The 27,816-nt window shown below is 41.0% G+C and overlaps 2 protein-coding genes across 2 annotated transcripts in view; both read right to left on the bottom strand.

Moving 5' to 3' along the window:
* The window catches only part of EFNB2 (ephrin B2), a 56,116-nt gene extending 47,504 nt beyond the window's left edge, over positions 1–8,612 (bottom strand). Inside the window, exon 1 of the mRNA XM_075563437.1 lies at positions 8,007–8,612. Within this exon, the coding sequence (XP_075419552.1) occupies positions 8,007–8,128 (122 nt within the window). The 5' untranslated portion in view covers positions 8,129–8,612. The remainder of the gene's footprint in view (positions 1–8,006) is intronic.
* A 6,564-nt stretch (positions 8,613–15,176) lies between these two features.
* The window catches only part of ARGLU1 (arginine and glutamate rich 1), a 28,485-nt gene continuing 15,845 nt past the window's right edge, over positions 15,177–27,816 (bottom strand). Inside the window, exon 4 of the mRNA XM_075563436.1 lies at positions 15,177–17,555. Coding sequence (XP_075419551.1) covers positions 17,391–17,555 — 165 coding nt within the window. The 3' untranslated portion in view covers positions 15,177–17,390. The remainder of the gene's footprint in view (positions 17,556–27,816) is intronic.

Genomic DNA, 27,816 nt, shown 5'->3' with positions numbered 1-27,816 from the left:
CTATCGTATTCTCAATGAAAAAAAGGTATTGATATAGGTTCACCAATATTGATTACCACAACCTTACAGCAATATCATCAAGAATCTTGACAGAATCAGCAGCTATAAAAACACCCACCCAAAGCAAGGAAAACAAAAACATGATTGATAGAGTGATGAGATAAAACACAGTGATTCAAATGATCACTGTAAGTGGGTTAGGACAGCCCTGACCAGAGTGAATTACAAAGTTCAAAAAGTAAATCAGCATAGAATTTGAGCCCAGTAAGTATACTGATGCATGTTAGCTGAGTTTACGGAGCTCTTGTGGAGTAGTGGGTGCTAACATCAAGGTCAGCCGTTCAAAACCACCCACAGCTCCTTGGGAGAGAGATGAGGTTGTCTGTTTCCATGAAGATTTTTCACCTCAGAACCCCTACAGAGGGGGCCATAGAGTCGGAATCAACCTGGTGGCAGTGGTTTTGCTCTGATAAATTGTTTTTTTTAAAGGAAATAATCTATTTCTACTGAAATACTGCACAAACATTTTATAGACTTTCTGGTGTCCTCCCCACCCCCCAAAAAAGTGTCTGTAACCCAGTGTGGTCTGGACCCCCTGCACCCACCTGATGATTCACAGCATTCTGAATGTGTGTCCTGCACTGGAATTTTACCTATTCATGCTTTCGAGAATGGAAAGAGCAAGCGATTAATAATTCACTGCTGCCCATTTCTCCTTCATATTTTGTTTAGAGAATTATGAAAAGCAACTTGTTTTTCTATAATACACAGCTTTCTCAAAAGTTGTTTTTTTTTTTAATCAGCTAGTATGCATTCACCAACCACAAAATGCTTTGGGACTCAAAGTGCATATGTGAATTTATACATTAAAAAGGGAAGTGTTTTAATAGTTTAGAGCCACCGCTGATTCTCTGCAGGAGCAACTGAAATGGGTCCACCTGGCATTCAGTGTGCCTGGAAAACATTTCCTGATTGATCCCCTACTCCTCTTACTGGTGTGCTGGGCCCGCCATCCTACCGGTCACCCTGGGGAGTAAGTTAACACAGGTAGAAAGAAAGCTGTACATCAGGGGATGGATAGTCAACAAATGGCATGGATTTCTAGCATTACTTCTTTAATCACTTTAACCCTAGTTCTAATAGAAAGCTGGAGGCCAGGGCAATTCAGCTTCTCCTTTTGTCATTTGCCTGCTATAAATATGCACCAGTCTGCATTTGAAAAGCTGAAGGAGGCCGCAAGCTTGCTGGACATTTATCATGCTCTGTTCCCTGTTAACAAGCAAATACTTTAGTTGAATGGGCCATTAGCAATCATTGTCAAATGTAGAATGCAAGGTGCCTGGATGTGACCAGCTTATAAATGAGGGGTGTCCCTTCTCTCCGATGAATCTAGACAAACGAAATGCATCTTTTGATCGAGTTTACTGATGGGAGGGAAAGCCATCAGGCCCCGCATATGGCTAGGCTACGTGCAATCATTTTAAGAGGTGTTTAACCTATAAAGCAGTAAGGAAATGTGGCAATCCAGAAAGCGCCCATGTGGCTATTAAGAATCCCCCTTTGTAAAGCACATCCAAGATCCACTCCATCAAGAAAGACTCAGTGTTTGTAGGCTTCCGTATTTTCAACGTCTCAAGAGTTCAGCCTCCCCCCAAAGAAACGCTGAGACCTTTCTGTAACGGCAAATAGGAGGCAATAAAGCAAATATTTCCTTTCTGGCTTGACCAACTGCGGATGCAAGGCTGCATGGAACCCAATCATGGATTGAATGACTTACTTTGTTTAAGGGCTAAAATGGAAAGTGTGAAAGGCAAAACAAAAGTCCAACTTATTTACAAGGTTGTTCAGGACAGAAGGCAGTCAGATTCAACAGGATGCTGGATTTCTTTATTTTCTGATAGGTTTATAGCTGTGGAGCACAACCACCCTAGTAATTCCCAAGAAGGCAGCCCCTCCAGTTCAACACAAAGGTTAAAAAGAGGCACTTACCAGTACACTGCCATCTAGATTAAGCCCACTGGTTTACGTAGTAATTAGATTACTACGAATTTGAAATTGTAACTAAATTTTCCTCTTTATTGATCTTATTACTTTGTTTTTCCAGGGTGGGAAAGGCAAAACTCACACAAGAGTTATCTGGCTGAAGGAGAGGGACAATGTGTCATGTTTATCTTCCAGTCTCTCATGCAGGGAGAGACTGAGCTGAGTCTGAAAGATGGCTGAAATCAAAAGGTCTCTGTTTTCTTTTCAGATAACCTCGGCCCTACCTACCCCTCTGGTCTCTGTTCCTTCCCAGCACGTCCCTGCCTGAAGCCCAAATAGATTAAGGCTACGACTAGAAATGCAGTTAATCCTACAGAATGGCTGCCGCTGTTAGGCCAGGGGTTAAAAAGGAAAACCTTCCAGGCCCTAACAACTGCACTGATCTGAAGTTTAATCAGGCCCAATCTCAAGATATATATCTATCTATATAAAAGGCTGTCAATGAAATCTACCTTGGCCATATTATCCACCACCAATGAGCAAGAACTGAGCAGCTTTTCTTTACTGCTTTAACCTCCCAGGCCACAAGTAAGCCTTTCATACTTTCTCATCCTAGTTTCCAAGTCTGTGTGGTTCTCACATAATACCCAACAGCCTGGAGCAAGGGCCTCCATTCCTGCACCCTTTCAGAGACGTGTCATTTCTAACATCAAGCTAATCTATATGTTGCCATGGCTCCAGTCTTTATCTGCCTTTACATCTTATGAACTGCATGGATTTACCACATTATTTTTATCTGAAAGACAGAAAATGGTGGTTTTATTGCCATACAATCAGATTACTGCTGCTAGTTTCTCTATGCCTTTTTACCATACTTCAATCAAAAGGGATCAGTTTCTTTATACTCTGCCCTTGATTTACATTACATCTGTAAAGACCTAGTCTGGGTTGTAATCCCCTTATTAACTATGACCAGGGTTGATTTGCCTAAAAATAAAAGCAAATTGTGTCAGCCCCTTTCACTTTGTTTTTGATTCGGAACTACAAAATGGATTACTAAAGAAATCTTCAGAGTTCACACGGCTAGTATAGTACTGAATTTAAAATGAGAATTAAACAAGTTAAACAGGGGAGCCACGTCAACGGTTTACATTTTCCATCATGGGAGAAGGGGTGAATTGCTTATGTCTTTGTAGTCTTTGGCTTTAGGGAGACAATGAAGCCACAGGAGTTTTTCCAAGCTGTTCGAACACTGTCCCATTTGCCATCCTTCCTTCTTTGCTTTTCTTATAGTCCTCCTCCAAGCCCATTCTAATTCACTCCTGGAAAGGGGGGGAGGGGCTGAAAAGGGGGCCCTGAGAGAGCTAATTCCTGACTAGCAGCTTATAGTTCTATGGGTCCTGCATATTTTAATCAAAATATTTTAAACAGTTGAACACTCCTATTTAAGACTCCACTCCGCTACACAAAGGGTGAGCTCATAAGCAAATCTATGTAGATGTATGATAAGTGACCTGAAAAACAGGTTCTTTATGTCAGTGCAAAGGCAGGCAGAGATTAGGCAGACATGAGTACCATTTTAATCACTATTTTTCTTAGAAGAACGCGTCTCCTTTTCCTAATTTGCAATTAAATATTTTAAAGACTAAAGTTTTCATAAAATGGTAATGGAAGAGCCAGAGCCTTTTTTTTTTAAAGTGGGATCAGGGGCCACATTCTGTATTCCCTTCTCCGTGCCACTCCCATTTGTATGACGCATCACTGCAGTGATGCGAGGACCTCAAATAGTCTCCCACTAGGTGACCGCGGGCACTTCCTGGGAGATGGCACTCTAAGCCATGCGTCACCCTGAAGCGCTGGCAGCGTCTGTGTAGGGCAAGGTGGAGGAATGGGGGGGCCTTCTGCTGCTATGTTGCTCTGAGGGTACTTATCATACTGATCCACAAAGCAGAGGATGTACCTCATTAAAGTTCACAGATAAGAGGTTTAGAAATAACTACCCTAAAATAACATACCAATGATTCTTCAGTGGGCTCTTCCAGCGTGCAGCTTTCACAGCTGGTCTGGGGCCTAAATGAGGCTCACTCACCTGTCCTCGTCCTAAATAGAGCCAAGGAGTCAGAAACGTTTGGGATGGCTAGACTCATTTGCATTTCTCCCCACCAGCCCGACAAGTGTCAACAGCTCTGCTTTGTCAAAAGATTCAGAACCAAGTGCTTAACAAATAGTCTTAACCTCTAGCTCCCAGCTTCTGAGGCCCGCAGCAGTGATTGGAGAGGCTGAAAAGTGCAGCCCCTACATGACACCTGGTTCCCAAATCAATTCCAGTCTCCAAGAAGGCTACTGAGTCTGTGGAGAGATACCTACCCCTTGGGTTCCCTCTTTGTGCTCTGGCTGGCTCAGTTGTCCTGTGAAAGGACGGCAGTGCATTACCTACAGTTTATCATCCTGACAAAACGTGAGGAATGTGGATGTGAGAGCACTAGCAAGCCCACCCCTGGCGCTTTGTTCCTTTTCTCTCTCTCTATGAAAACCGACAAGATTAACCCAAACGCAAACTGTGGAGCAGAGTTCAAGGGGCTATTCAATCAGTGGTGAATGTGCATTTGTTTACCTACAAAAATAAGAATTTCAGACACAATGGCAGGCAGGCTGGCTTATATACGTTATTGAATGGACTGTTTAAACAGGGCTATCCATTGTAGTTTATTTTATCAATCTCGCGACAGGTCCGTATTTATTCAGAGCCTGTCGGTTGTGCAGCCCCTGTATGATAGGTTATCTGGATATTACTCAGCCATTCTTTTGGATCAATCAATAGCAGGAACTCAGTATTATGGAGGGGAAAATTAAATGGGGAAGGGAAAATGCTTTGTTAACTAACTAGTGTGTGATGTGTAGGGAAATGCAGCCTTCCCTATCTAAGAAAATTAACCCCTCACTGAAATTTTCAATAAAATCTGTATCATTCATCTGAGAAACCCATCTCGATATGGGTTTACTCACTTTGGGTGAGATTAATATAAAACTAAGGGCCAAATATTTAGACTTTTAAAAAAATCATGCCTGGGGAGGAAAAATATTCTACTGAAATGTTTAGAAACAGAAGCGAGAGTTTGCTAGTCTGTCCTGAATTAACGACAACAAGAAAAGACAAAGCTTAACTAATCTAATGGCTATAACGGACTTAACTCCCGTGACACTATGGATGCCAGGTGAATAATCTAGGAGGACAGTTGCTAATGTCTTAGTATAGAAGCCTTTTGATTATTCCATAAACTCTCAGGGATGGAAGCAGAAGACAGTGTGATTAAAGTCTTTGTGGAGCTGGTGAATTTACAAAGGCTTTTCTGAACCCTGTATTCAACCAGCTCCCTATGTGGACCACCTGCTAAAAAAGCTGAGCTCCAAAAGAAACAAATCTAATTACTGGGGGTTGCTTCATTACAAATGAATTGTTCTCCGGCTCCTCCGACCTGACATGAAACTTCAGTGCATTTGGTAACCTTCCTGCAACATCATCTTGACTGAGGGAAACTTTCCCCTGGTCCATAAGTAAGCAACTTCCACAAATCAATCAGCCCCCTGGCACCAAACTTAGAAAAAGGCTCTTTCATATCATTCCTCCAGGAAGACAATTTCTCATTTCTCAAGGTACATGCAGCTACATACTTCGTGAAACAGACCTTTTCCAGGGACAAATTATCCAGAGTCCTCCAGGCAAAGCCATTAGAGTGAGATTTTAAAAATAAATTCTACTCTTGCGGGCTGGAGCAATCACACCAGCAGCAGCAGCGGTGCAGGGAGTAAGGTGTCTCCCAAACACAGGCCTCTAGTAGGTCTATCCGTCCAGGGCCACAGCACCAGGGAAGGGGATGGAGGGGGAGAGAACCCCTAATTTTAATAATTAGGATGGCAAGTAAACATCAGCTTTCATCGCACCCCTCAAGAAAAACAAGTACAAAACGAGTGACTTCTAAATAATAAGCTGAAATCAACGTTGCTCTAACCTTTCCCCCTCAGAAGTCAGTATTTCTAATTCTCCAGAAACACGGAGACTGGAGTCTTAATGATACGAAAGGGTTAATGAGAATTCCTTTTCATTCGTGTTAAATATAAATATCGAATCTTGAAAGATAAAAAGCGCCCCGAGAGAGCCCCCCCCACCAGTGAAAGTGAAAAGTAGAGCAAACAGGGAAGCCTAAGACGGGAAGGTAAAGGAGGTGGAGGGCGGGGGAGAAGGAAGGGGAAGTTTGGCGGCGCGAACACAGCGCATGGAAGAGTGACCTCTGTAGGAATAAAGAGCGCACTGGCCTGGGCCTCGCTCCGCATCCAGGTCCTGGCTCCCCGTCTGTGTCTCCTGCACACCGTATGGCGGGGCCCGCTCTGGCGTGCAGGGCCAGAGCTTGGTGCCTGGCACTAGGTGACTCACAATTTGGTAACCACGCTCAGCAAACATAACATCTGACTTAAAAGAAAACAAACAAGCAAACAAACAAACAAACAAAAAACCCCACACTGCTCTTGCTGCTTAGAAGGAGGTTGCATTAAGTAACTTCTAAGGACTGTGTGTGGAAGCGCCATCTGAGGCAACGTGCGAGAAATTGTTTACTCAGGTTGACTACTTTGACTGTGGCTCGCCTTTTTGATGGGGACTTCTGGGCTAATAATTTGGCGAGTTTTCAATCTCCACTTTCAAAAGGAGTGTCTACCATAGAGGGTGGCTTCTAAAGCAACCCGCCACCTCTGCTCCCAAATCCATACCCAACTTCATTCACTAAGGCCATTGGTCTTGCTTCTAGTATCAAATGCGCTTCCAGGAGCAGCCGATGCCGCCATACTTTGCCCAAGTTTCCTGCGGCTAACACGCCAGCTCTTTTGAAATGTAATTCGACGCGAATTCTGAGAATGAGGTAACATCTAGCCCTACCTGCACAGATGATAAATTACGAGTATGATCTCTTTATATTAAGGGGCGTATAGCATTGTCTGCATTCTGAATTTCCTTTCTTGGCCCAAACGGAAAGTTACTCTCCGCCAGACTAGCCTTTCTTCCGGCTTTAATAAATACAACGTTGGATCCCACTAGTCGAATTCCTGCCCAGTTTCCCCCAAGGCTAAGGCTTCGGGAGCCCTTGTTTACTGGATAGTACTCAAAGCGTTAGCAGTGCGTCCTTGACACCAAGCCTGCAATCTCCACCCAACGAGATCGGGAACCACTGGCTTAGACGTGAAGGAAGAAAAGGTCATCGCGCCAGGGGTCTGTCTCGGAGAAAGCGCCCTCCTCCGCGCGCCTCCGGGGCAGGGGATGCAGGAGGGCGAGGCGAGGGCAGGCCGCCCCCGTTCTCTCTCGACGGCCGGCTGCCGGTGCGCCCTCGGCAGGCGGCGCCGCGCTGGGGTACCGGACGCACGGGGGACCGGGCGCTGCCCGCGCGGCAGCCCGGGGAGACGGCCCCCTCGCCACTCCCGCCACCCGCCCCGCGACGCCCGGGGACCGCGCGGTCGCGTGCGTTTCTCCAAATGGCAACACCTCCGCCTTTCTTACCCGCCCACCCCAGCGCCAGGGCCCGCCAGCCCCTCCGCTCTGGCTCGGCCCATTTGCGCCCCTGCTTTTCGCCCTCGGAACCCACCCCCCCTATCCCCCGAGGGTCAGGTATCGCCACCGGAGACCTTCCGGGACGCGACACCCGATCCACCAGAGGCTTTTAGCGCTGAGGAGTGCTGGGGGGGGGGGGGGGAGAACACCCTTTCTGGCCGGCGCTCGGGTTCCAAAGCTAAGCGAGGTGTCTCCACCTAGTGAAATGTGGCGGCGAGCTGCGGGGGTGGGTGGTGCGGGGAACGGGCCGAGCCCCCGACCACACAAAATCACCCCAAACCTTTTTCGGCTGCGCGCAGCCCGCGGCGGGCAGGCGCGCCCCGCTGCTCCGCTTCCCTCCCAGCGGCGCGCCGCAGCCGGGGCTGGGACGCGAGGGGACCGAGGGAGCTCGGCCGGGTTTGGGGGGCGGATCGCGGACGCAACTTACTTGGAGTTGGAGGAATTCCAATAGATAGGTTCTAAAACTATCGATCTGGAGATCGCAGTTCTGCATAAAACCATCAAAACTCCCCAGCAGTACTTCCACACGGAGTCCCTCCTCACGGCCATGGTCACACCACTCCCAGCTCCGCGCGACCTCCGGACCTCGGAGGGGCGGTGCGTGGGCCCGGGATCCCCAATCCTCCCCGGCAAAAAAAGAGGGAGCAAAACCCCAAGAATCCGGAGCGACGGGGAGTGCGATCGGCGTGCCCAGCCTGCTTCCAAGAGCTCACTGGATCCTTGCGACGCGCTCGCCCTCCCGGGGCTTCTCAAGGCGCGAGGCCGAGGCTCGGTGCGCGGCGTCGCGGCGGGCTCCGGGCTCCCGATCGCCGCGCCGCAAGCAAGGCGGTCGCCGGACTCTCGTACGAATCCAGGGTGCCGGACGTATCCACGGCGGGCGCGCTGGCGGGCGAGCGGAGGAGAAGGCGCGCTGGGGTTTAAAAACAAAAGGCAAGAGGAGGACGCACGAGCCCGGTGGGAGGCGAAGAGGGTGGCCGGCGGCGCGGGACGCGGCTTCGGCTGGGCGGGCGTTCCGCCCCGGAGAAGGGTAGCGTCGGACTATAGATCCAGAGGGGCGGGCAGCACCCCGAGTCCACGGGAGCCGCGTCGGCGCGATGCCATCTTCCAGTCCTCAGGAAGGAGGCGCCGGCGCTGAGGGGGAGCGCGTAGGAATCTTCTTTAATTCTTGCTGCTCCTCAGGAACCTGCGCCCCTCGCTCTCAGCCCACGAATACCGGGGGGGGGGGGAAGCGAAGCTCGGGTCCCTGCTCTCCGACGTGGGCTGGATGCTGCCGCCACTTTCCGGGCTGCTGGCTGCGGGGCCGCCGGGACGCGTGTGCGTGTCTTTGTGTGTGCGGGGAGTGTGCGCCCCGACCCGAGGGGCTGGGCGCACCACAGGCTCCGCTCCGGCCGGCTCCCGGCGCCGCCTCGCGTCTCCGAGCAAGGAAAGTCAGCGCCGCCGGCGCGCTGTCAGAGCGATATAAACGTATGTCCCCGCCCCTCGACGCCCAGCCCATTGGCCACCCTGGCGGAAACCGCGCTCTGGTTGGCAGACCGGCCTGTCCGTCAGCCGCCTCCCGCCGCCGACATTCGATCGCGGCGAGGCGGGGCGGCCGTCTGACAGGTAAGTCCCCGCCCCCCAGCGCCGAGTCCCGGGAACCGGACTTGGTAGTGCTGAGCGCAGTGCAGGAAAGTCTCCGTACTGTGTGTATTCTCTGGGCACCAACTCACTAACAAGGGCTCACCCAGAGCGGCGGAGAATTGTCTTCTGCTCCGTCATCTTGGAGACGCTGCTGGGGAAGGCGTTTCGGCAGAGGAGCGACTCGGAGTGGGGCGTAGGAAAGGACAATGAAAGGCCAGGCGATCCCTCTCCAGCCGTTCCGCAGCGCTCCCTTGCTCTCAGCGAGGGCCCCTCCCCACATTGCGTCCCTCGGTTCTTAACCCCCGGCGAAAGTTCTGACGTCAGCACTCCACACAAGTTAGAGGGCGAGACTTGCAACGTTTGCAGTGGGTTTACTCTTTCATTTTCTTGACGATTGGTTTTTTTTTGTTTGTTTATGGTCATTCTGTGTTCAAGACTTTTACACACCCTTCCTCGCCCCTCCCACACGCATCCACACCCAACAAGTTCCTTGGCTCCCTTTGCTGTTTCTCACGATGCCTCTTAATGATGGGTTTCAAAATGTATTTTGTTACAAAACAATCAGCTCGGGGAGCCTACCTAAGTCAATAGGGCCTGGAAATGCAAAGCGACTTCAAAAGGACTAGGCGACGCAATTTGCAGCAGATAATTAGGGGCTCTCAACTTGTGTGTGAATATCGTCACCATTCCTACTGTCAGATTTCGTGCCACTTTCTCCTCTCCACACTTTCCTGGTGGGCGCTTTTTTCCCCCATCCGTTCCACATTCCACACACTTCCCCCCGCCCAGAGAAAACCCCACTGAGCAAGCACGTGTAGTCTAGGCTTTCTCCATAATTAGCTTCCATGGGAAGCTCACGCGTACCTAAAGGTGACCGGGAATTTAGAAAGTGATACAGACACATGTGGGATATAGAGGTCGATGCATAGCCTTATTTCTAATTCCTAAAAGACACAAATGAAGAGGAAGCAGGAAATTCTTTATTACTTTGATTCTGTTCAGCAAACTGCTTGACGAACCTCAAAGCAATGATTTTTCTACGGATCCACAGCGCCCACTAGCGACCAATAGTACTTCTCTGTATCTTGAGAGCACAATACCCGGAAGGAGGATTGTGGTATCTAATCAGATCAGAAAGTACAAATGGTACTTAAAAAAAAAAAAAGCCTACAGTAGGGAGAATATGGTTGAAATAAGCACAGTGAAACTGTAAATTCACAGCCTGAAAAAAAGTAAACAGAAGAAAATGTGTTGGTACTCCCTCAACCTGCTTTGTAAAAATCCAGCAGCCCACGCCAGGATTCCTGTTTCAAACACAACAAACCGGACGGGATTCTTACCAATTGCATTTCTTCGTTAGTCAACCAAATTATTGATTAAACTAAATTTAAAAGGGTAAGTACATATGGCGAAACATCTCGTTAAGATACTTGTTATCTTTCGACTTATTTTTTTAAAAAATAATCTTTAAAGCTTTCAGGTTGTTTTTTAAGTATTCGTATTTTGGACATAATGCAGATTTCAAGTTTAAAAATATAGACTGTGGTGTTAAATTTGAAAACACTATTTAAGGTACTTAAGGCATATACTCATATTTTTCCAAATACACCTTTAAGAGAAAACTTTATTTTTTCCATAATCACCATTTCAGAGCAGCTTTCAATTTGAAGAATGAAAAAAAAAAGGCTCAGACTATATGCTGCTTCACAGTCAGAAAAAACTTCTAAAAAGCCAGGAAGGGCGGGAGGTTATTTAAATAGAAAAAAGTCATTTTGAATAAGCTTAAAAATATATTTAAGGAATTCGTTTGAAATCTAACTTGCTTTAATGATCTTTTGAAGGAACTAAAACTGAATATCTCAATACAACCAGAATCTCCCATTTAGCTAATGTATTTTGTGTAACTTGTGACCTTTTAGTTCGCTACATCCTCCTTCAAGTAGAGGAAATAAAGGAAATTTGCATTGTCTCAAAATAGCAGTGGCTTCCAAAATGATCGTTCTCTCTAAATTAGATATCCTCACATCCAAAACATTATACCTTGAGAAAAAATTTTAAGTGTACATTTTTAAAATCGCTTCCTTTAAAAAAGTGTATTTGACCCAGACGAATCCTAATTTCCTATTGCACAATTTAGTGTGTGAATATGATTACATTCAATAAATAGGGAATGACAGACCAACTAAACATAAGGACTATGTGAGAAGCATTATCAACCAACTTAAATTTCCACTGCTGTTTTGGTATTAGTTTGGATAACGAAAGGCATTAGTCTACATATATTATGCCAGTTGTTGCATACATTTATTGGCAATGCAGTCTATTTAAAGCACATGCTTTGAAGCAGCCCCCAGAGGAAGCAGCAGTCACATCCACTTAATACTTCCTGAATGTGGACTTTAAATGCAAAAGTCTAGGAGAAACTTGTTTTTGAAAATCTGTCATTTTACCAGGACCGATTTCAGCCCACTAAAAACGATTTTATTTCAGCAGAAATTTTGTTTACTGTTAAGAACAAATTTCTAAATGTCAAATAAAAAGATTGGGAATTTCAGGTGTCATTGATTACAAAAGATATGGTTACAATGGGGTAGTGAATATAAATAATTGGGCAATTCGTTTTTAAAAACAGGGCAATGAATTTTGTCCAAGGAAATGCACCTAGATTATTCTACTCCCTTTGGAATCCTAAGCATGTTTTGGTCTTTGGAATTTATAGTTAATAGTTTCTTATACACTTCTTGAACACAGAAACATTCTATGTTGGTCGTAAAAAATCATGTAAATTGAAGACTACTGCAATTTCATGATTGTTGTCAGATACATCTTCTATGTGGCTGTCTTTTCTACTATTGTGTCCTTCTGCTTCCCAAACTTGTAATGATTTAATGGAAATCACAGAAGTTAGAACTCTTTGGTAAATAACATTTTGCCCAACTTATTTCTAAAGGGAAAACCTTTCAACCAAAAGTAAAATAAAGCCTTTTCTTAAAATCAACTTTGCAACACCCCTTCATCATTTATCTGCTTTAAAATTCAGGTTATACATCAAAATATCTTCCATTGGAGCCTAATACGTAAGATTTTGATAGAAAAGGTTTGTTCTATCAGGCTTGCGGTCTGAATCTATTTTCTTGTAACAGAAGTTTCGTTGACAATTCGTTCTTTTCCTTTTGGACAGCATATTTTCCACTGGTCATTTAAATCTAGCTCTATCTTACACTTTTTATATTACTGGATGCAAAAGCGTCACATAGTGGAAATGCAGCACTAGGTCCAATTGCACATGGCTGTCTTATTTGCAAACCAAGTGGTTTTGCAAGATTAAATTTGTCATCCCGTTCTGTGTTATAATGGAGAGGGTGGAGATAAAATGACGAGTGCACTGTTTAGGAGCCCTGGTGGTGTAATCGGAGAAGCTGGGATCTATGAAGGCTGCGGCAGAGCCAGAGCGGGAGGAAGGCTTATTAACACCCTCCAATATGCAGATACACAATCTTGCTTGTTAAAGTGAGGACTTGAAGCATTAGTTCATGAAAATTAATGACTGCACTCTTCAGTATGAATTACAACTCAATAAAGTCAAAATCCTTACAACTAGATCAATGGGTAACATGATAATTGGAGAAAAGATTGAAGTTGTCGAGGATTTGGTTTTGCTTGGATCTGCATTGTTCATGGTGGCAGCAGTTGAGACCAAGATAGGTTGTATGAAGTAAATCTGCTGCACAAGACCTTTGTAATACTGGAAAGCAAGGATGTGACTTTTGAGGACTAAGATACATCCGACACAAGCCATGGTATTTTATATCCCCTCAAGTGCAAAAGGTGGCCATTGAATAAGGAAGACCAAAGAAAAATAGGTGCATTTGAAAGTGACATGGACTGTTAAAAGAACAAATCTATCTTGAAGTACAACCAGAAGGCTCATTAGAAGCAAGGATGGCAAACCTTGTCTCAACCACTTGGGCTTGCTGTCAGGAGAGACCAGTTCCTGGAGGACATCAAGTGGAGGGGCGGTGAAAACAATGGGCTATATATAACTGTTGTGGATGGTGCTGTACCTAGCCCTGAGCGTTCCAGGACAAGGAAGCCTGGTGGCATAGTGAATTTTGCATTCGCCCAGGTTAAGTGCAAGGTCAACAGTTCAAAACCACGAGCTGCTCCATCAGAGAGGGAAAATGAAGCCTTCTGGGCCTGCAATAGGGTCAGGTTCAGAGACTTACAGGCACACTTTTACTTTAGTATAGGATCACCGAGTAGATGTCTACTCATGACAACTAATTCATTTTTTAGTTTAATAGTGGGTTAACAGATAATTGCACACAAACCACTGTTGCGTACTTTGAGTCAGAAGCAAAGAACGCAACAGTGGTTTGTGCGCAATTATTTTGATTTTTATCTTATTAATTCTAATACTGTAACCTAACACGACTCTCACTTTATGGAAAGGAGATAGAAATGAAATCAATAAGAAAATTAAAATAGCTAAGAGTGCTAACTGTTCTACAAAAATTCTTTAAAGGGATCCCCTAGATGGTGGTGAAGGAAGTTAACAATCTCATATGGTGGGTCTATAGTCACTTTCTACCCATTTACACCTCCTGAGAACCAACTGCAATTACCTACACCTTTGTTTCTTTATTTTATCTTTATTGTCTGGAAAAAAAGATTATCACCCAAATTTAGAGAGAACACATTCTATTCTGCCCAATAAAAACTCAGGTTGCTAAGTGTACCAATTTGGAAAATATAGTTACACTATACACCCTCAAGTGGTTGTGAAACCACTGGGTCAATGGAAGAAGGCATTACATTTTAATTCACTGGATTTATGGTCCACAACAAAATATAAGCAGAATCCCCATGTCTTGATCTGTACTGGTGGTTTGGTAAAAGCAATCAGCTGTTCAAACGTGACCTTTGGTGAAATGTTTAGAGATCCGATGTGTACGTACACAGGGTATAACTGAATTTGGTGCAGAGGGGGAAAGCAAGCAAGCACTCTGATTACGTTGTAAAATACAGTAACGGGCCAGGGTCAAGCAAGTTCACACAGTGTCACATTTACATTGCAGTCCTGTACTGTCTTGTTGCCGACCTCTCCTTTAGCTAGTGTTCGCAGGGAATGCAATCAAATCACCTTTTCAACAAATGACAAGCGGCATTTATGGATTGGGCTTCAGGACCAATTCTGGATGAAAGCCTGCTTACTGGAACCCTTTGGGTGGCACAAATGGGTAAGCACTGGAATTCACCCAGAGATGTCTCAGGTGGCCTGCAAAAAGATGACCCCTGAGAACTCTACGGAGGTCAACTTTGAAAAACATGTGGTCACCCCAAGCTGGAGCAGACTCTGTGCCAACTGGTTTGGTTTCCCTTTGCGACCACAAAGAGCACATTAGTACTTAGGTACACAAGACCCGTGTGGGTGCGGGAACACTGCGAATCTGACAAAGATAGCAGGTCTTTAGAATTTTTCATGGTCAGTAAAAGCAGAAACAGGCAAGTGGTTTTAGGTGTAAAGATAATTACTCAAGCTAAGTAGAAGCTCTAGTTAAGAGCTTCTGAAAATGTTACGTGACCAACTGAATCTTTAATAGTGAGGCATCAGAAATTATAGGTAGTCCATTTATTCAGAATTATATGCTTGACTTTAGAATTCTGTTTATTTGCCACAGGAATTTCTACAAAAGGTGGCAACATAAAGCTATAGACATATAGTAACAAAACTAAATGGCTAAGTAGTTAACTAAGGAGAGGGCTTTATTTTTAACATCTTCATGAAATTAAGTAATAAATCTCAACCTTTCTTAATAGTTGCAAGCATGAACGAGTCCTCACACCAAGCTAATTTAAAGGTTTAGTTTATACAATTGATAATCCTGAAAACTCCACAATATAAATGGCAATGACTACATATTTTAAATACTGTAATAAAAATAAACAGTTATTAGAATTCTATAATGAATTTAAGAATCTAAGAAAACAAAGTATGACTCAGGGCATATTTAATAAATTATGGAACAGCTGAACTGGTAAATAGAGATATAAATTGAACTTTTATAATACGTACATAAAGGCAGTGGAAACAAATGGAACAAATAACTACATTGTTGCAGCACAGAAAAGACCAGGTGTATATTATTTCATTAACAATTACATCCTCTTTCCTGTAACCTGGCAGAGATTAGTATTTGGTCAGCAAGCACAGGAACATTTCAGTATCTGATGAGAATCTTCAACATCAAGGATTACCACAATGTCACTAAGCAACTTACTGTGATTTCACATCATATGTGGAAAAAAAAATCTTTTTAAGTAAAAGGCACACATAAACTGATTTCCAGTATTTTTAAAGTCCAAGATACTTTTTTTAGATACAATGTTTAGAAAATACGTTTAGCAACACAATATTAAAATAAACATTTCCTAAAACATGAAAATAGAACTTAACAATGTGTGAGTACTGAAAGAAGTTACATTGAAAAAAACTATATGAATAGAGATAACATATTTAAAAATTAAAAACTTAGAAACAACCTATATAGTCTCTAAATTATTATGAATGTTTTAGGATACCATGTTTACTAAAAGTCAGTCTCACTACAGTTCATGCTTATTTAAAATTCTATCTTTAAAGATACTTAAGTGTTTTTATTCCTCACCACGTGAAGACTCAGAGAGCTCAGAACCAGAGCAATAGCATTCTTCTTCGCATGCATCCACACAAAAAACCTACCCATTGTCATCTCATTAACTTGTTTGCAATCTTAAAGACTCATCACCCAAACTTTCTCAAAAATATTGGGTAACATTTTCTTTGAAGACACATTGATACATCTCAAGTAGTACTTTTATAACCACATCCTTTTCTCAAATAATGTTTTAATACCAGTATTTTTAGATACATGAAAGGGATAAATTAAGCTGATTCTAGCGTATAAATGGAAGAAAAATCCATCCATAAAACACCACATGCAAAAAAAAAAACACCCTTGTAAAAATTTTAAACAATTCTGCCCCCAAAATGAACTTGCAAGTACACTAAACTGATGGTGATTTGACTATTCTCAGCTTTTGAAGAGTTCGAGGTTCCCCCCACCTTATGGCTCAGTTTGAAAATAACCTAAAACCCACATAATTTTAGAGGCAATTTCCCAGTCTTTCTTAAACATAATTGAAGATGTTAATTCTTATATCCTAAAACTGAGGCACAGGTTTGAGAACTGAAATGTTTTGTCTTGTTTCCTGGGTGCTCTTAGTCTATTTTGAAGGTAATACTGATGTCTTATTTATTCTATCATCATAAAGTCAGTATTTGTAAAAATAGTCATTAAATTTTAATTCACATTTATAGTCAATGTACATATAAACCCTATGTTAAAAGTATAAACGAGAAGAGGAATTCTAGCATAATTCTAAAGATTTCTAAATTGTTAATCATCAAAATATAAACCACCCCCTAAGTCTTCACAGAACTTAAAAAAAATTGCTTAAAACATATGAATTTAAGACTTTACTTTATTCAGCAAAATCATTTATTTACACAATGGGGAATGCTGGTTTGATTTGTAAATGAAATAAAAACAAATTGAACAGAGACAATACTGAACTGCATATATATTCTGTGTTGGAGTTGACCAATTGTTTCCTTACCTGTATCAGGAACATCAAGAGCAACAGTATCATAAGGACACTGGTTTAACAATAGACTACACAAGTCCAGTAGTACCCTGGGGATTTTCTATCACAATTACCAACTTTTCCTTTTTTAAAAAAATAAATATTAAAAAAAAAAAAGTCAGCAAAACCAGCATACGGTGTAATAAACAGAGTATAACTCTGAAGTCAGTGAGTCAGTAAACCTTATCAGACCATCCAGTTTATATAAAGTGATCTGTTCTTCAGACCACTAATACAGGACTCTAAAGTGTGAAAATATATCACTTTTTAGAAGTCAATGATCTGATAAGGATTTGACTTAATGGAAGTTAAAGGGAATAAAAGGAATTGCAGAGCATAGCCCCTATTAGAACAAGCTAATTTTCCATATTTTCCAAATTAAAATAACAAAAAAAAAAGAAAAGGAAAAAAAACACTTCAACATGAAGCTACCATACAAAGTTTTTCTGGGTTTTTTTTGGGTGTGGGGGGGGAGTGGGTGGGCATAAAAAGTTCAGTTTTCAATTTAATCCTGGGTTTTCAATGAGAAGGACAGTTTGGGCCTGGACTTCCCCTTGCCCAGGATAATTTTTTGTTCTTCCTTTTGTTGACGTTGTCGCTCTTGTTCTAGTTTCATCCTTTCCTCATGAATCTTTCTTTGTTCTTCAACAATTCTCAACTGTTCTTCAGCCTAAAAGATAAAAGTAAAAATTAGAACTTTCTATGAATTCTGTTTTAGACTAGTAATATTTTGGAAATCAGGTAGTAATTTATTATAATCAAAATGTGAACATACAATATAGCATTTTTTAAAAATTTGCCAAAGGTTAAAAAGTAAACAGAAGAAAAACAGCCATTTGAGGGAATTAGACCAGAAGCATTTATTTTTAGAGGCCCTACACATTTCCTGCATTAGGTCTTTCTTTCTTTTCACTGGGTTATTCATGAAAATGAGTAAAAGGATTTATAGATTTCAAAACCAGAAAATCTAAAAATTTATCTTTTTATCAGTATAACTTGGTTCAATTATCTATTTTTATCTAGTAACTTGAGTATTATCAAGAGAACACACTGTCAGTCATAAGCCTAGCAACATTATAAAGATCTGAAATACACTAAGGCCAATATATGGATTCAAAAGCTCATGGGAAAAAGTCCATTATCTTCTAACCCCCCCTTTCCAATAACTTTTGGAGCCTCCTTGCATAAACAAGCAACACTAGAAACCTCTTTCCCAATGCATAGAAAAATTCGGAAGCATTTTTGGCATGCTATTTATTTCAAATGACCGCCAATACCATCAACTTTTCCAGGACCTTCCACGATTTCAACCTCAAGCAACCAACCAACTTCCTCTCCATACATTCACTACAGGTACACACTAGAATAGTCAGGCCATTCTTAGGAGCTAATCCTTTCCCTTCTCAAATCTGTTTTCCCCTTAGAATCTTCCAAAGATCATGCCCATATTCTCAATTTGGCAATGGGTGTCATAAATTGGGGGATGTGACTGTTTCTTTTGACTATTACCTGGGAATGTGAGCAGTCCGTACTCAGGCAGAGTGCACTGGAAAACAGAGGACTACTGTCACTCCCCCTAACCAGCCCAGGGAGGGCAGTGTCCTTCTTTCCACACAAGCTTGCTTGCCTAGGTGGGTCCTGGACGGAGACTAGGGTTGCATGTCAAGAGCCATGCCCTGATTACTTTGAGATGTTCTGTTTAGCCTAAGGCTTGTGCCCCAAATCACGGTCCTATTTCCCTTTTCTGTAATCCTGCTGCAATTATGATGTACTTGATCTGCCACCAGCAAGCTCCTGTGATAGGTTCCTTTGTCCTCCCGCGTCTTATGTCAGTCTTGAGTCTCTGTAAACCTTTGGTTGCCATTGTTACCTCTTGCTAACAGTTCCCCTCATCTGCTGGATCTATCTTTGTACTGTTTAAAACTTAATAAATGTTTTCCATATATTAATGATCTTTGAGGTTTCTTTTATACCCCCTAAACAATTCTAAAACATCATTGGGGGGGGGGGCTAGATTAAAAAGCTTAAGGTAATAAGTAAAGGGGCAAATCCATTATCAATGAGTCAAAGAAAATTAAGATCACAATTAAAAGTAGTGGGAATTTGAAGGACGACTGGGATAAAAAAAAAAAAGGTGTGTGTGTGGAGGGTAAGAGTCAGATTTGGATATTTTGGCTCTATATATTCCTGGTAGAACGGTGGCTTAAAACACTAAACTATCGACCAAGTTTAAAGTTTGAAGCCAAAAGCTGTTCCAAATTAGAAAGATGCAGTCTGCTTCCTTACGGACAGTATGATGTTCAGTATTCATACTTCCAACCTATTGGCCTTTTTCGTTTTGCCCTTAAAGCTAAACAAATAACAAAATTCCCTTGCCTTTGAATTGATTCCAATCTTCTACCAAACCTTTAGAACCAAGTGTAACTAACTACTCCACAGGGTTTTACAAAGTTGTCTTCTCTATTGAAGCTGACTGTCCCGTATCTCCTGCCTATCTTCCCTACCCATAACCACTGAGTAGATTCCCAACTCAGGGAGCTTACATGGGGTTTCCAAGACTATATTTTTCCAGGAGCAGGCCAGCTCTCTACTTTCTCCCAAGAAGCAGTTGGTGATACTGCCAACCTTGCAGTTATCAAAACTAACATCTAGCCCAGTTTCACCTGTGGTTCTTTTACCTGCCACCTACCTTCCAGAGCTTAACTTTGCTGCCACATACCTCTCCTCCCTCACCTTTTCAAACAGTTTCCAAGTTTTAAAAATTCTTCCTTTCTGTTTGTTCTCATGATCTAGTTTCTTTTCCATTTCTACTGCCACCATACATACCAGTTCAAAGCCATACAACTCTGGCAGGCCTGAAACCGTTTCCTTGTTTAGTCTTTTTTTCCTTTAGCCTATCCTACAAAACGCTACTAAACTAATCCTGTCTACACAATGCTCTCTCCTGATCTCAAAATGTTCAAAAGTTTATCATTTTCAAAATGCACAGCTTAATGTCATAATTTAGCATGCTATTGATAACATTCTACAATCTGGTGCTAGTTTTGTTACGACCAGTCTCAAACACAGTGTTTTCATTCCTTTGTTCACAGTATTCTTTCCACCTACTGCTACACTGTATACAAAAATCCACTGTAACGCGTCTTAAGACACGGCTAACGACAACAGGAAGGATTGTTTTCTTCTAATCATCTTTAATTTATGTCAGAAGCTTTAACTCACTGCTATCAATCAATTCTGAATCATAGTGACCCTGTAAGACAAAATATAACTGCCCCTGTGGTCCCCAGGGCTGTAAATCTTTACAGGAGTAGAAAACCTCGTTGCAACACTAACTGTGCAGTTGGTAGCTCAACATGTAATCTACTCCATGCCACTAGAACTCCTGATAGAGCTCCTTTGTATTCAACAACTTCAGTCTTTAAAAACAATCACACGCTTGGGAGGTAAAAGCTTAGTATGAACAACCAAAGCGAAGACATAACAATGACTTAACATGTACTGGTATGGAATCATTTGACGGGAAGCTGTTAGCAATTTAAACAACCAAGTCACATTTCTAACTCAGTCGAACGTTGGGGAACAACGTGGAAGACTTATTATAAAATAGAACTTTATAACTTTAGTTCTTAAAATAAATCTAATAAAAATCACAGAGACACTATTTTTATCTGTCAGACTGATAGAAGCCCTGACAAGTTTGAGAGGAAAGATACACTCATATATTGCTAGTTGAATGGCAAATTAGTAAAATTCTTCTAAATAATAATTTTAGCACTATTTATTGCACAGCATTTATATAAACGAGACGGGGGGGGGGGTAACTACCAATATCAGATAGTTTTTTTTTTAATTAGGACTATTTACAAAAGAGAATACTACCTAACTAGGAAAATTACAAACAACCAAAAAAGGCAAAAGCAATCAAAAACTCTGTAGATACTGAAATGGAATCTCCAAGTTATTCTGTTAAACAACAAAAGCATAGTGCCAAATATCATGCCTACTATTCTGTATAAATAAAGAAGAGTTAAGGATATATATTACCTATACCTGTCCAAATATATATGTATTTAAAACTGAGAAAAGCAAACAAAAGAGCTTAACTTAATATATTTTAAAATGGAGGTTAAAACCGGGAAAATAAAGGTTACTGTTTTATTAAAAAAAAAAAAAAACCAGCCCCATATCAAAGAATAAAACCAGTATTTTTAAGGTTAAAAAATAAGGTTTTCACTAGACAAAAGAAAAATTCTTTAAAAGATAGAGTATCCCAAGAAAATGCTGTGTTAAAAAAAACTGCGGTGGTCACTTCCCTTTATCTCTCCTTCCATCCTTGCAAATCAAACCCAGAAAGGCTATTTTAGAAAAGACACCGGGGTTATTAAAGGTATTCATGTTTATAGAAAAACAAAAGGAGCCAGATTGGGCACTGAGGCTCAGAGGAAAGGGAAGGGGGGTATGAAAAGGAAAAAGGCTGCTCCAGGAAAAAAATATCCTAAAATACACAGGAAAAGAAACATCTCCTTTAGTAGTAGAGCAAGCTTACATTAAAAACCCACTTAATGACAAACTTCACTCCCTTTTCCTAAACCCTTAATTAGTAGGAAAGAGATGGGAGCCCAAAGCAAAATTTAGTGCTCACTACTGCTTACACATAGGGCACACCAAAAAGTTTGGAAAAAGTGAAAGTACATTTTTCCATGAGTTGTTGGAAGACCCTAATATCTTTTGTCTTTAAATGTTTGTGCCAAAGTCCAAAACAGTCTTAAAATACAAAGCTGGTTAAAGTTTATCACATCTAGCATGACTTACAAAAGGAGGGCACTTCCATCACGGACAGAAAATACCAAAGTGTTCATTTGTGAAGTGAAGCTGTAATTTTTCTGAGACTAATGCACAATAGTGTTGAACATAGTGCTTCCTGCATAGCGCCCACTACACATAGTAAACAAAGAGCTGCTTTACAAAAATGAACGGAGCAAATGGAAATACAGCCTTATATTTCAATACAGCTTTAAATCATGTGTAAACATTCTGTAATTAAATCTTGGGAAAACATCAACAAAAGACTAGCCCAACACAAGTCAGTCTTTACTTGCTAGGTATTTTTCTACACCTTAGCCTCCTTTTGAAGACCTGCTGCTTCCTTTAAAATCTATTTACTGAGTAGATTACAACTCAGGGCAACCCTACATAAGGTTTTTCAAGACCACACATCTTCACAGGAGCAGATCACTTCTTGTGGAATGGCTGGTAAGTCTGAACCACCCACTTTACAGGTTAGTCCAATGTTTAAGCCACAACACCATCAGATCCTTTCGCTAGTAACAATACTGAAACCTACTAATCCCCTCTATTTGGAATGCACTTGAATTTTACAAAACTACGCAGTGATAGGAATACCTGACATTTGGAACGGTCATAAAAATGACCGGAATAAAAAAAGGGAATCTACACAACTACCCAAGAGAAGAAATTTGGATTTATGTAATTTTAAATTTGCGAGACAAATACTAACTTTTGTAATTTTAGCTCCTTGGCTCATCTTAGTAACTCAAATAATGATTTTCTACTTTTGAAAAACAATGAATAAGTATTTAAAAAGAAATGACAGAAAAGTAGACCCAACCTTTAACAAACAGCATCAATGAAATTTTAAGTTCTTCATGCACATTGTTTAAAAAATTATGAAATAAAATCTTTACCACTCCCTGTGGCAATTTGTTTTGTCGCATCCTTAGTTACTTTTTTTTGTTGTTTTATCTTTATTTATTTATTTTTTTAAATTTATTTATTTATTTTAACAATTTATTGGGGCTGATACAATTCTTTTCACAGTTCATACATATACATACATCAATTGTATAAAGCACATCTGTACAGTCTTTGCCCTAATCATTTTTTTTCTCTTTTCTTCTTTTACATTTTATTAGGGACTCATACAACTCTTACCACAATCCATACATATACATACATCAATTGTATAAAGCACATCCATACATTCCCTGCCCCAATCATTCTCAAGGCATTTGCTCTCCACTTAAGCCCCTTGCATCAGGTCCTCTTTTTTTCCCCCCTCCTTCCCCATTCCCCCCTCCCTCATATGCCCTTGGTAATTTATACATCGTTATTTTGTCCCTTAGTTACTTCTTATCTGTTATCTTTAGCTACCAAATAGAGAATTCAGAACATATCCACAAGCTCTACACCCAACACATTTTTCCTCTACCTGTTTATTTTATTACTGTTATAATCTTCAAGATGGCCTTAAAACTTGTATCTCCTGAAATTCCGTATTACACAGTTCAAAAACCACTGCCTTCCAGAACTTTGGAAAGACTGCTCTGTAATGCTAAAGGAATGTAAACCTTCAGGGTTTTATCATTCATGGTCTAAAACCTAAGCAAATCCCACACTACATATTTCAAAAAAGGTTTTCAAAATCTTCCTAAGCCCTAAAATTTCTCTTTCACTTAGAACCTGGCTCTTTTGTTTTGTATTCAACACTACCACCCAAATTGATTGTGGCAAAATACAAAAATATTACCATCTGAGCCAACCATTTTAAGTGTAATTTGAATGGTACGAATTACATTCACAGAGGCCATGCAATTACCACCACTTTCAACGTGTTCCTATTATCTCAGAGACATTGTTTGCATTGTTCCCCATTACTTCCCCCATCCAGACTTTGGTCACTTTTCATCTGTTCTGTCCTATGAATGTGCTTGTTGCATCTTATTTCAGTAGAATCTCACAATATGAGTTCTTGTCTGGCTTAAGCTTTTCAATGTTCATCCATATTGAGGTCTGTAGAACTTGATGCTTTTACACAGTTGAGTAATATTCCACTATATGTATGCATCAAATTTATCTGTTGATAGGCACTTGGAATGTTTTTACCTTTTAATTACTGTGAATAATAATGAAGAGCTTGACAAAGACCATGGAAAAAATAAATTAAAAGACACTCGCATTTTTCCAAGCACTTCTGGAAATCTCTTCATATAGCCATGTATATTACGGTTAGATCTCTAAGTCAATTTTCACTTATTTGGGGCATCATGTAGGAATGAAATGACCAATCTCATGAGTTTAGTGACAGAATTTTTGCTTTCTGCTGAGACATTTGATTCCAGGAATGCTCCGTATGCTCAATTTAAGGCGAGCGTGAAGCAGTTGCAGATTAAGGTGAACTAAGTAGGAAGAAAGTCCTCCTTCTGAAAACAAGAAGAGTCCATTAATGTTCAGGAGCACAATGCTTTGTTCCCTATTCAATTATGGAGGTGAAATAAAAGCTGGATATTTCATTTATCTGATTGGGCAGGCATGAGCGGGGGGGGGGGAGGGGGGTCCTCCTTGATGGGAGCTACCAACAATGCGGCACCTACATGCTTCACGCTTTTAAGTTCAACAGTATTCCTCAACAGCTACATTACTTTATACTCATACAATCAATGCACCAGTTTCAATTTCTTCATATACTGACCTAGTTATTTTTCACTTATGCTTTCATAATAATTGTTACTATTCCACCCACAATGGGATGTGCTATCTCAATGTAATTTTGGTTTGTACTTTACTAATGGTTGATGATCCTACCCTATTTCAGACCCATACCCATTTGTATGCCTTCTTTCTTTAGCGACTTTATTTAGGTCTTACGCTCATTTAAAATTTTCTGGTTTTAATGTATTCTGAATATTAAACCCTTATCAGACATGATTAACGAATGTTTCCCCTCATGCTGTAAATTCTTTTTATTTCCTTGATATTGTCCTTTGACATAACAGGCTTCTAACTGTGATAAATTCCAATTCATTTCATTTTGCGTTTATGTTTTGTTATTGTGTCTAAGAATCCCGTGCCATATCCAATGTCATAAAAACTTACCGACTTGTGTAAGTTTCATGATTTCACCTCTTAAAGTTAGTCTCAGAAATCCACGGGACAATTCTACCCTATCACAATTGACTCAATGGCAGCTAAAGTGAATGAGTAATCTTTTTTAAGTCACAGATCCGTTTTTATTTTTTCGTGTGGTATGAGTGGGGATATACTCAATGTCCTGTTTTGGCTTTTGTGGACTTAAATTTTCTTCAGCTTCAATGGGGCCTCGTTTTGAATTATGGTGCTGGCTAAGATATTTAAAGTGCCATGGATGCCAAAAGAACAAACCAAACCATCTTGGAAGAAATATAACCAGAATGCTCTGCTGAAGCAAGGAGGGTGAGACTTTGTCTCACATAATTAAGATGCTCTCAGGAGAGAACATTCCTTGGTAAAGTGGGCAACGAAAAAAGAGGAAAGCCCTCAAGGAGGATGGACTGACAGTGGTCACAATGGGCTCAAACTAAGAATAATTTTGCATTTGGTGCAGGACGAGGAAGTCTTTCGTTCTGTTGTAAACAGTTACATGAGTTGTAACCAACTTGATGGCACCCAACAACATGAGTGTGGGGTAGGGATCTAAATTTACTCTTTCACATGTAGAGATCAAGCCGTCCCAGGACCAATGGCTTAGCAGTCTATTCTTCCCTTCATTAAATGTACTTGGCACCACTGTTAAGAGCAATTGGCTAATCTATCTCTTGAGGAGGAATTTCCTTCTACCTCTAGTTTTTAAAGTGTTTTAATGATAAGGGTGCTGGAATAGAGATGACTGTAGTTGTCTCCCCTCTCTGCTTTTTGTATTCCATTGATTTCCTTATGTTGAACTGCCCTTGTATTCCTGCTCTAAGTGCTACTATCTGGTTACAGTAAATAGTCCTCTTAGTGTGCTGTTGGAAACAGTAGTCTGTGAAAGCCGGAATAGGTGTAAGGCTGGTTAGAGATGGAAAATTTAGTTATTTTCTAAATATTTGAAGGAGCAATAGAAAATATTAACTACTAAAATAAGCAGTAGACGAATAGTGAAGACAAAGGTAGAAAATGTGTGAGGCCAGGGAAAAACGACTCCTGTTGTGTTGCCAATGTTCACCAGTTTCACTCTACTTCGTTTCCTTTTTCAGTCAAAATGTTACTCAAATGGTTGATGACATCTGACTGTTTATGTTATGAAAGTTTCTTCCATACGAGAAGTCTCTTCTTCCTCCCTCCACACATCTATCGCTCATCTCGTTTATATCAGTTCTTCCTTTCTTTCTAATGCTGCCTTACTAATTCAAGTCATCATCTTTTGGCGGGCTCACTTCTAGTCTCCATCCTTTGAGCCACCCTACACAAATTGCTGATGGTCCAGAAAGTAATTTTTTAAATCATTGCCCTGAATACACATGAAGTCTTAGGACCAAATCTATCACACTTCTGAAAACCTTTAACCTCTCCGATCACTTCATTTCAAATTAAAATACCTAGTAAGCACATTCAAAGTCAAAAGTCACAAATCAGAACCACTTGGCCAAAATCAAAGTTCTAATTGAGTTGCATTCCCTCCGGAGGTTTTCATGAAGAGTCAGTTCCTTGCCTCTTCCAGATTCTGGTAGGCTCCAGTTCTCTTCTGTTTATCTATGGCCACACCACCCTTCAAAGCCAGTATCTCTCCTTCTCCTTACTGTATTTACATTATCTCCACTTCTGTGTGTGTAAAAAATCGCCAGCCTTCCTTTTGTCCTGTTCATTTTAGTTCAAGCTGGCAGTATTTCTGGCACAAAAGCCTCATAGGTCTCTCAAGTGGGGGATGTTATGGAAATTCACAGCATTGGATAAAATCTTCCCTGGGTAATCTCATCTTTAGTCCTGGCTTTTGTTGAGCTGGCAGAGGGAATCTTAGAGTGATGTGTGCAGCCTATCAGCACTTGTGTCAAAGCTGTTTGTTCAGCAGTCTTTCTTACAGAGCCAACTAACGTTCATAGCAGGAAACCTTCCAGTGTTAGCCATCTTGGTTAGAGAGACTGACATTTCCCCTATCAAATGATCATTTTGTTCATCTAACAGTGTATTCCTCAATTTGTCATTTCACTCTATTTTATAATAAATAGCAAAATGAAATATTTAACACCTAAAAATCTCTTGCAAGACACCATTGGTTAAGTTTTCTAATATAAAACTTTCCCCCAATGTCCATCAGCCTATTTATTTTCCTGAGAACTTGATGAAAACACCTTCAGCATTCATAATAGCAGAAATATAAGTTATTTTTTATCATGTGTCTTAAAATGTTTCTAGCACCAGGCTTGGGGAAATGGGAAGCTAATGAGTACAAGAAAGAAGAAACTATTGTAAAATTAATTGTGGTGATGATTGCACAAGTTTTTAATATGTCTAACCCAGTGAATTATGGATTAATGAAGCCTAAAATTTTAAATATACCATATATACTTGAATATAGGCCGACCCAAGATACCTAATTATTACCTGGGAAACCAGAAAAACTGATTGACTTGAGTAAGTCTAGGGTGGAAAATGCAGAAGCTATTGGTGAGTCTCAATAATCAAAACAAATGAAAATAAAATTACTAAAAATTGAGACATCAGTGGAGTAATGTATTTAAATATTAATTTTAAATAAAAACATAAATAAAAGGACAACTAGCCATTTAACACTAGTAAACCAGCACAGTAAGTGGAAAATAGGTTCAAAAAAAAACAATAAGGTATCAACAATGATACCTTAAGAGTACTATTCCCTGAACTCAATCAGCAACGAAGCTAAAATGTAGAGTTAAAATCCTTCAAAACTGGATTCCTCACCCGTATCCCAATGCAGAGCTTCAGCTGGTGTGAGGTCATCATAGACGCTGTCATCACCATCACTGCTGTCACTTTCACACAAAGCACAGTCTTCACTGCCATCCACAGCATTACTAATAACGAATACTACATTTCTGGAAGGCACCTCACACCATGTCTTCTGGAATGTCTTCCCATGCATCTCGAACCCATTTTGCTATTAACTCTATGTCAGGTCTTCATGAGATGTCCTCCTT

The sequence above is a fragment of the Tenrec ecaudatus genome, chromosome 11 (genome assembly GCF_050624435.1).
Source record: "Tenrec ecaudatus isolate mTenEca1 chromosome 11, mTenEca1.hap1, whole genome shotgun sequence".
Lineage (NCBI taxonomy): Eukaryota > Metazoa > Chordata > Mammalia > Afrosoricida > Tenrecidae > Tenrec > Tenrec ecaudatus.
The sequence above is the reverse complement of the archived record's forward strand: the minus strand, read 5'-3'. Positions and strand labels throughout refer to the sequence as shown.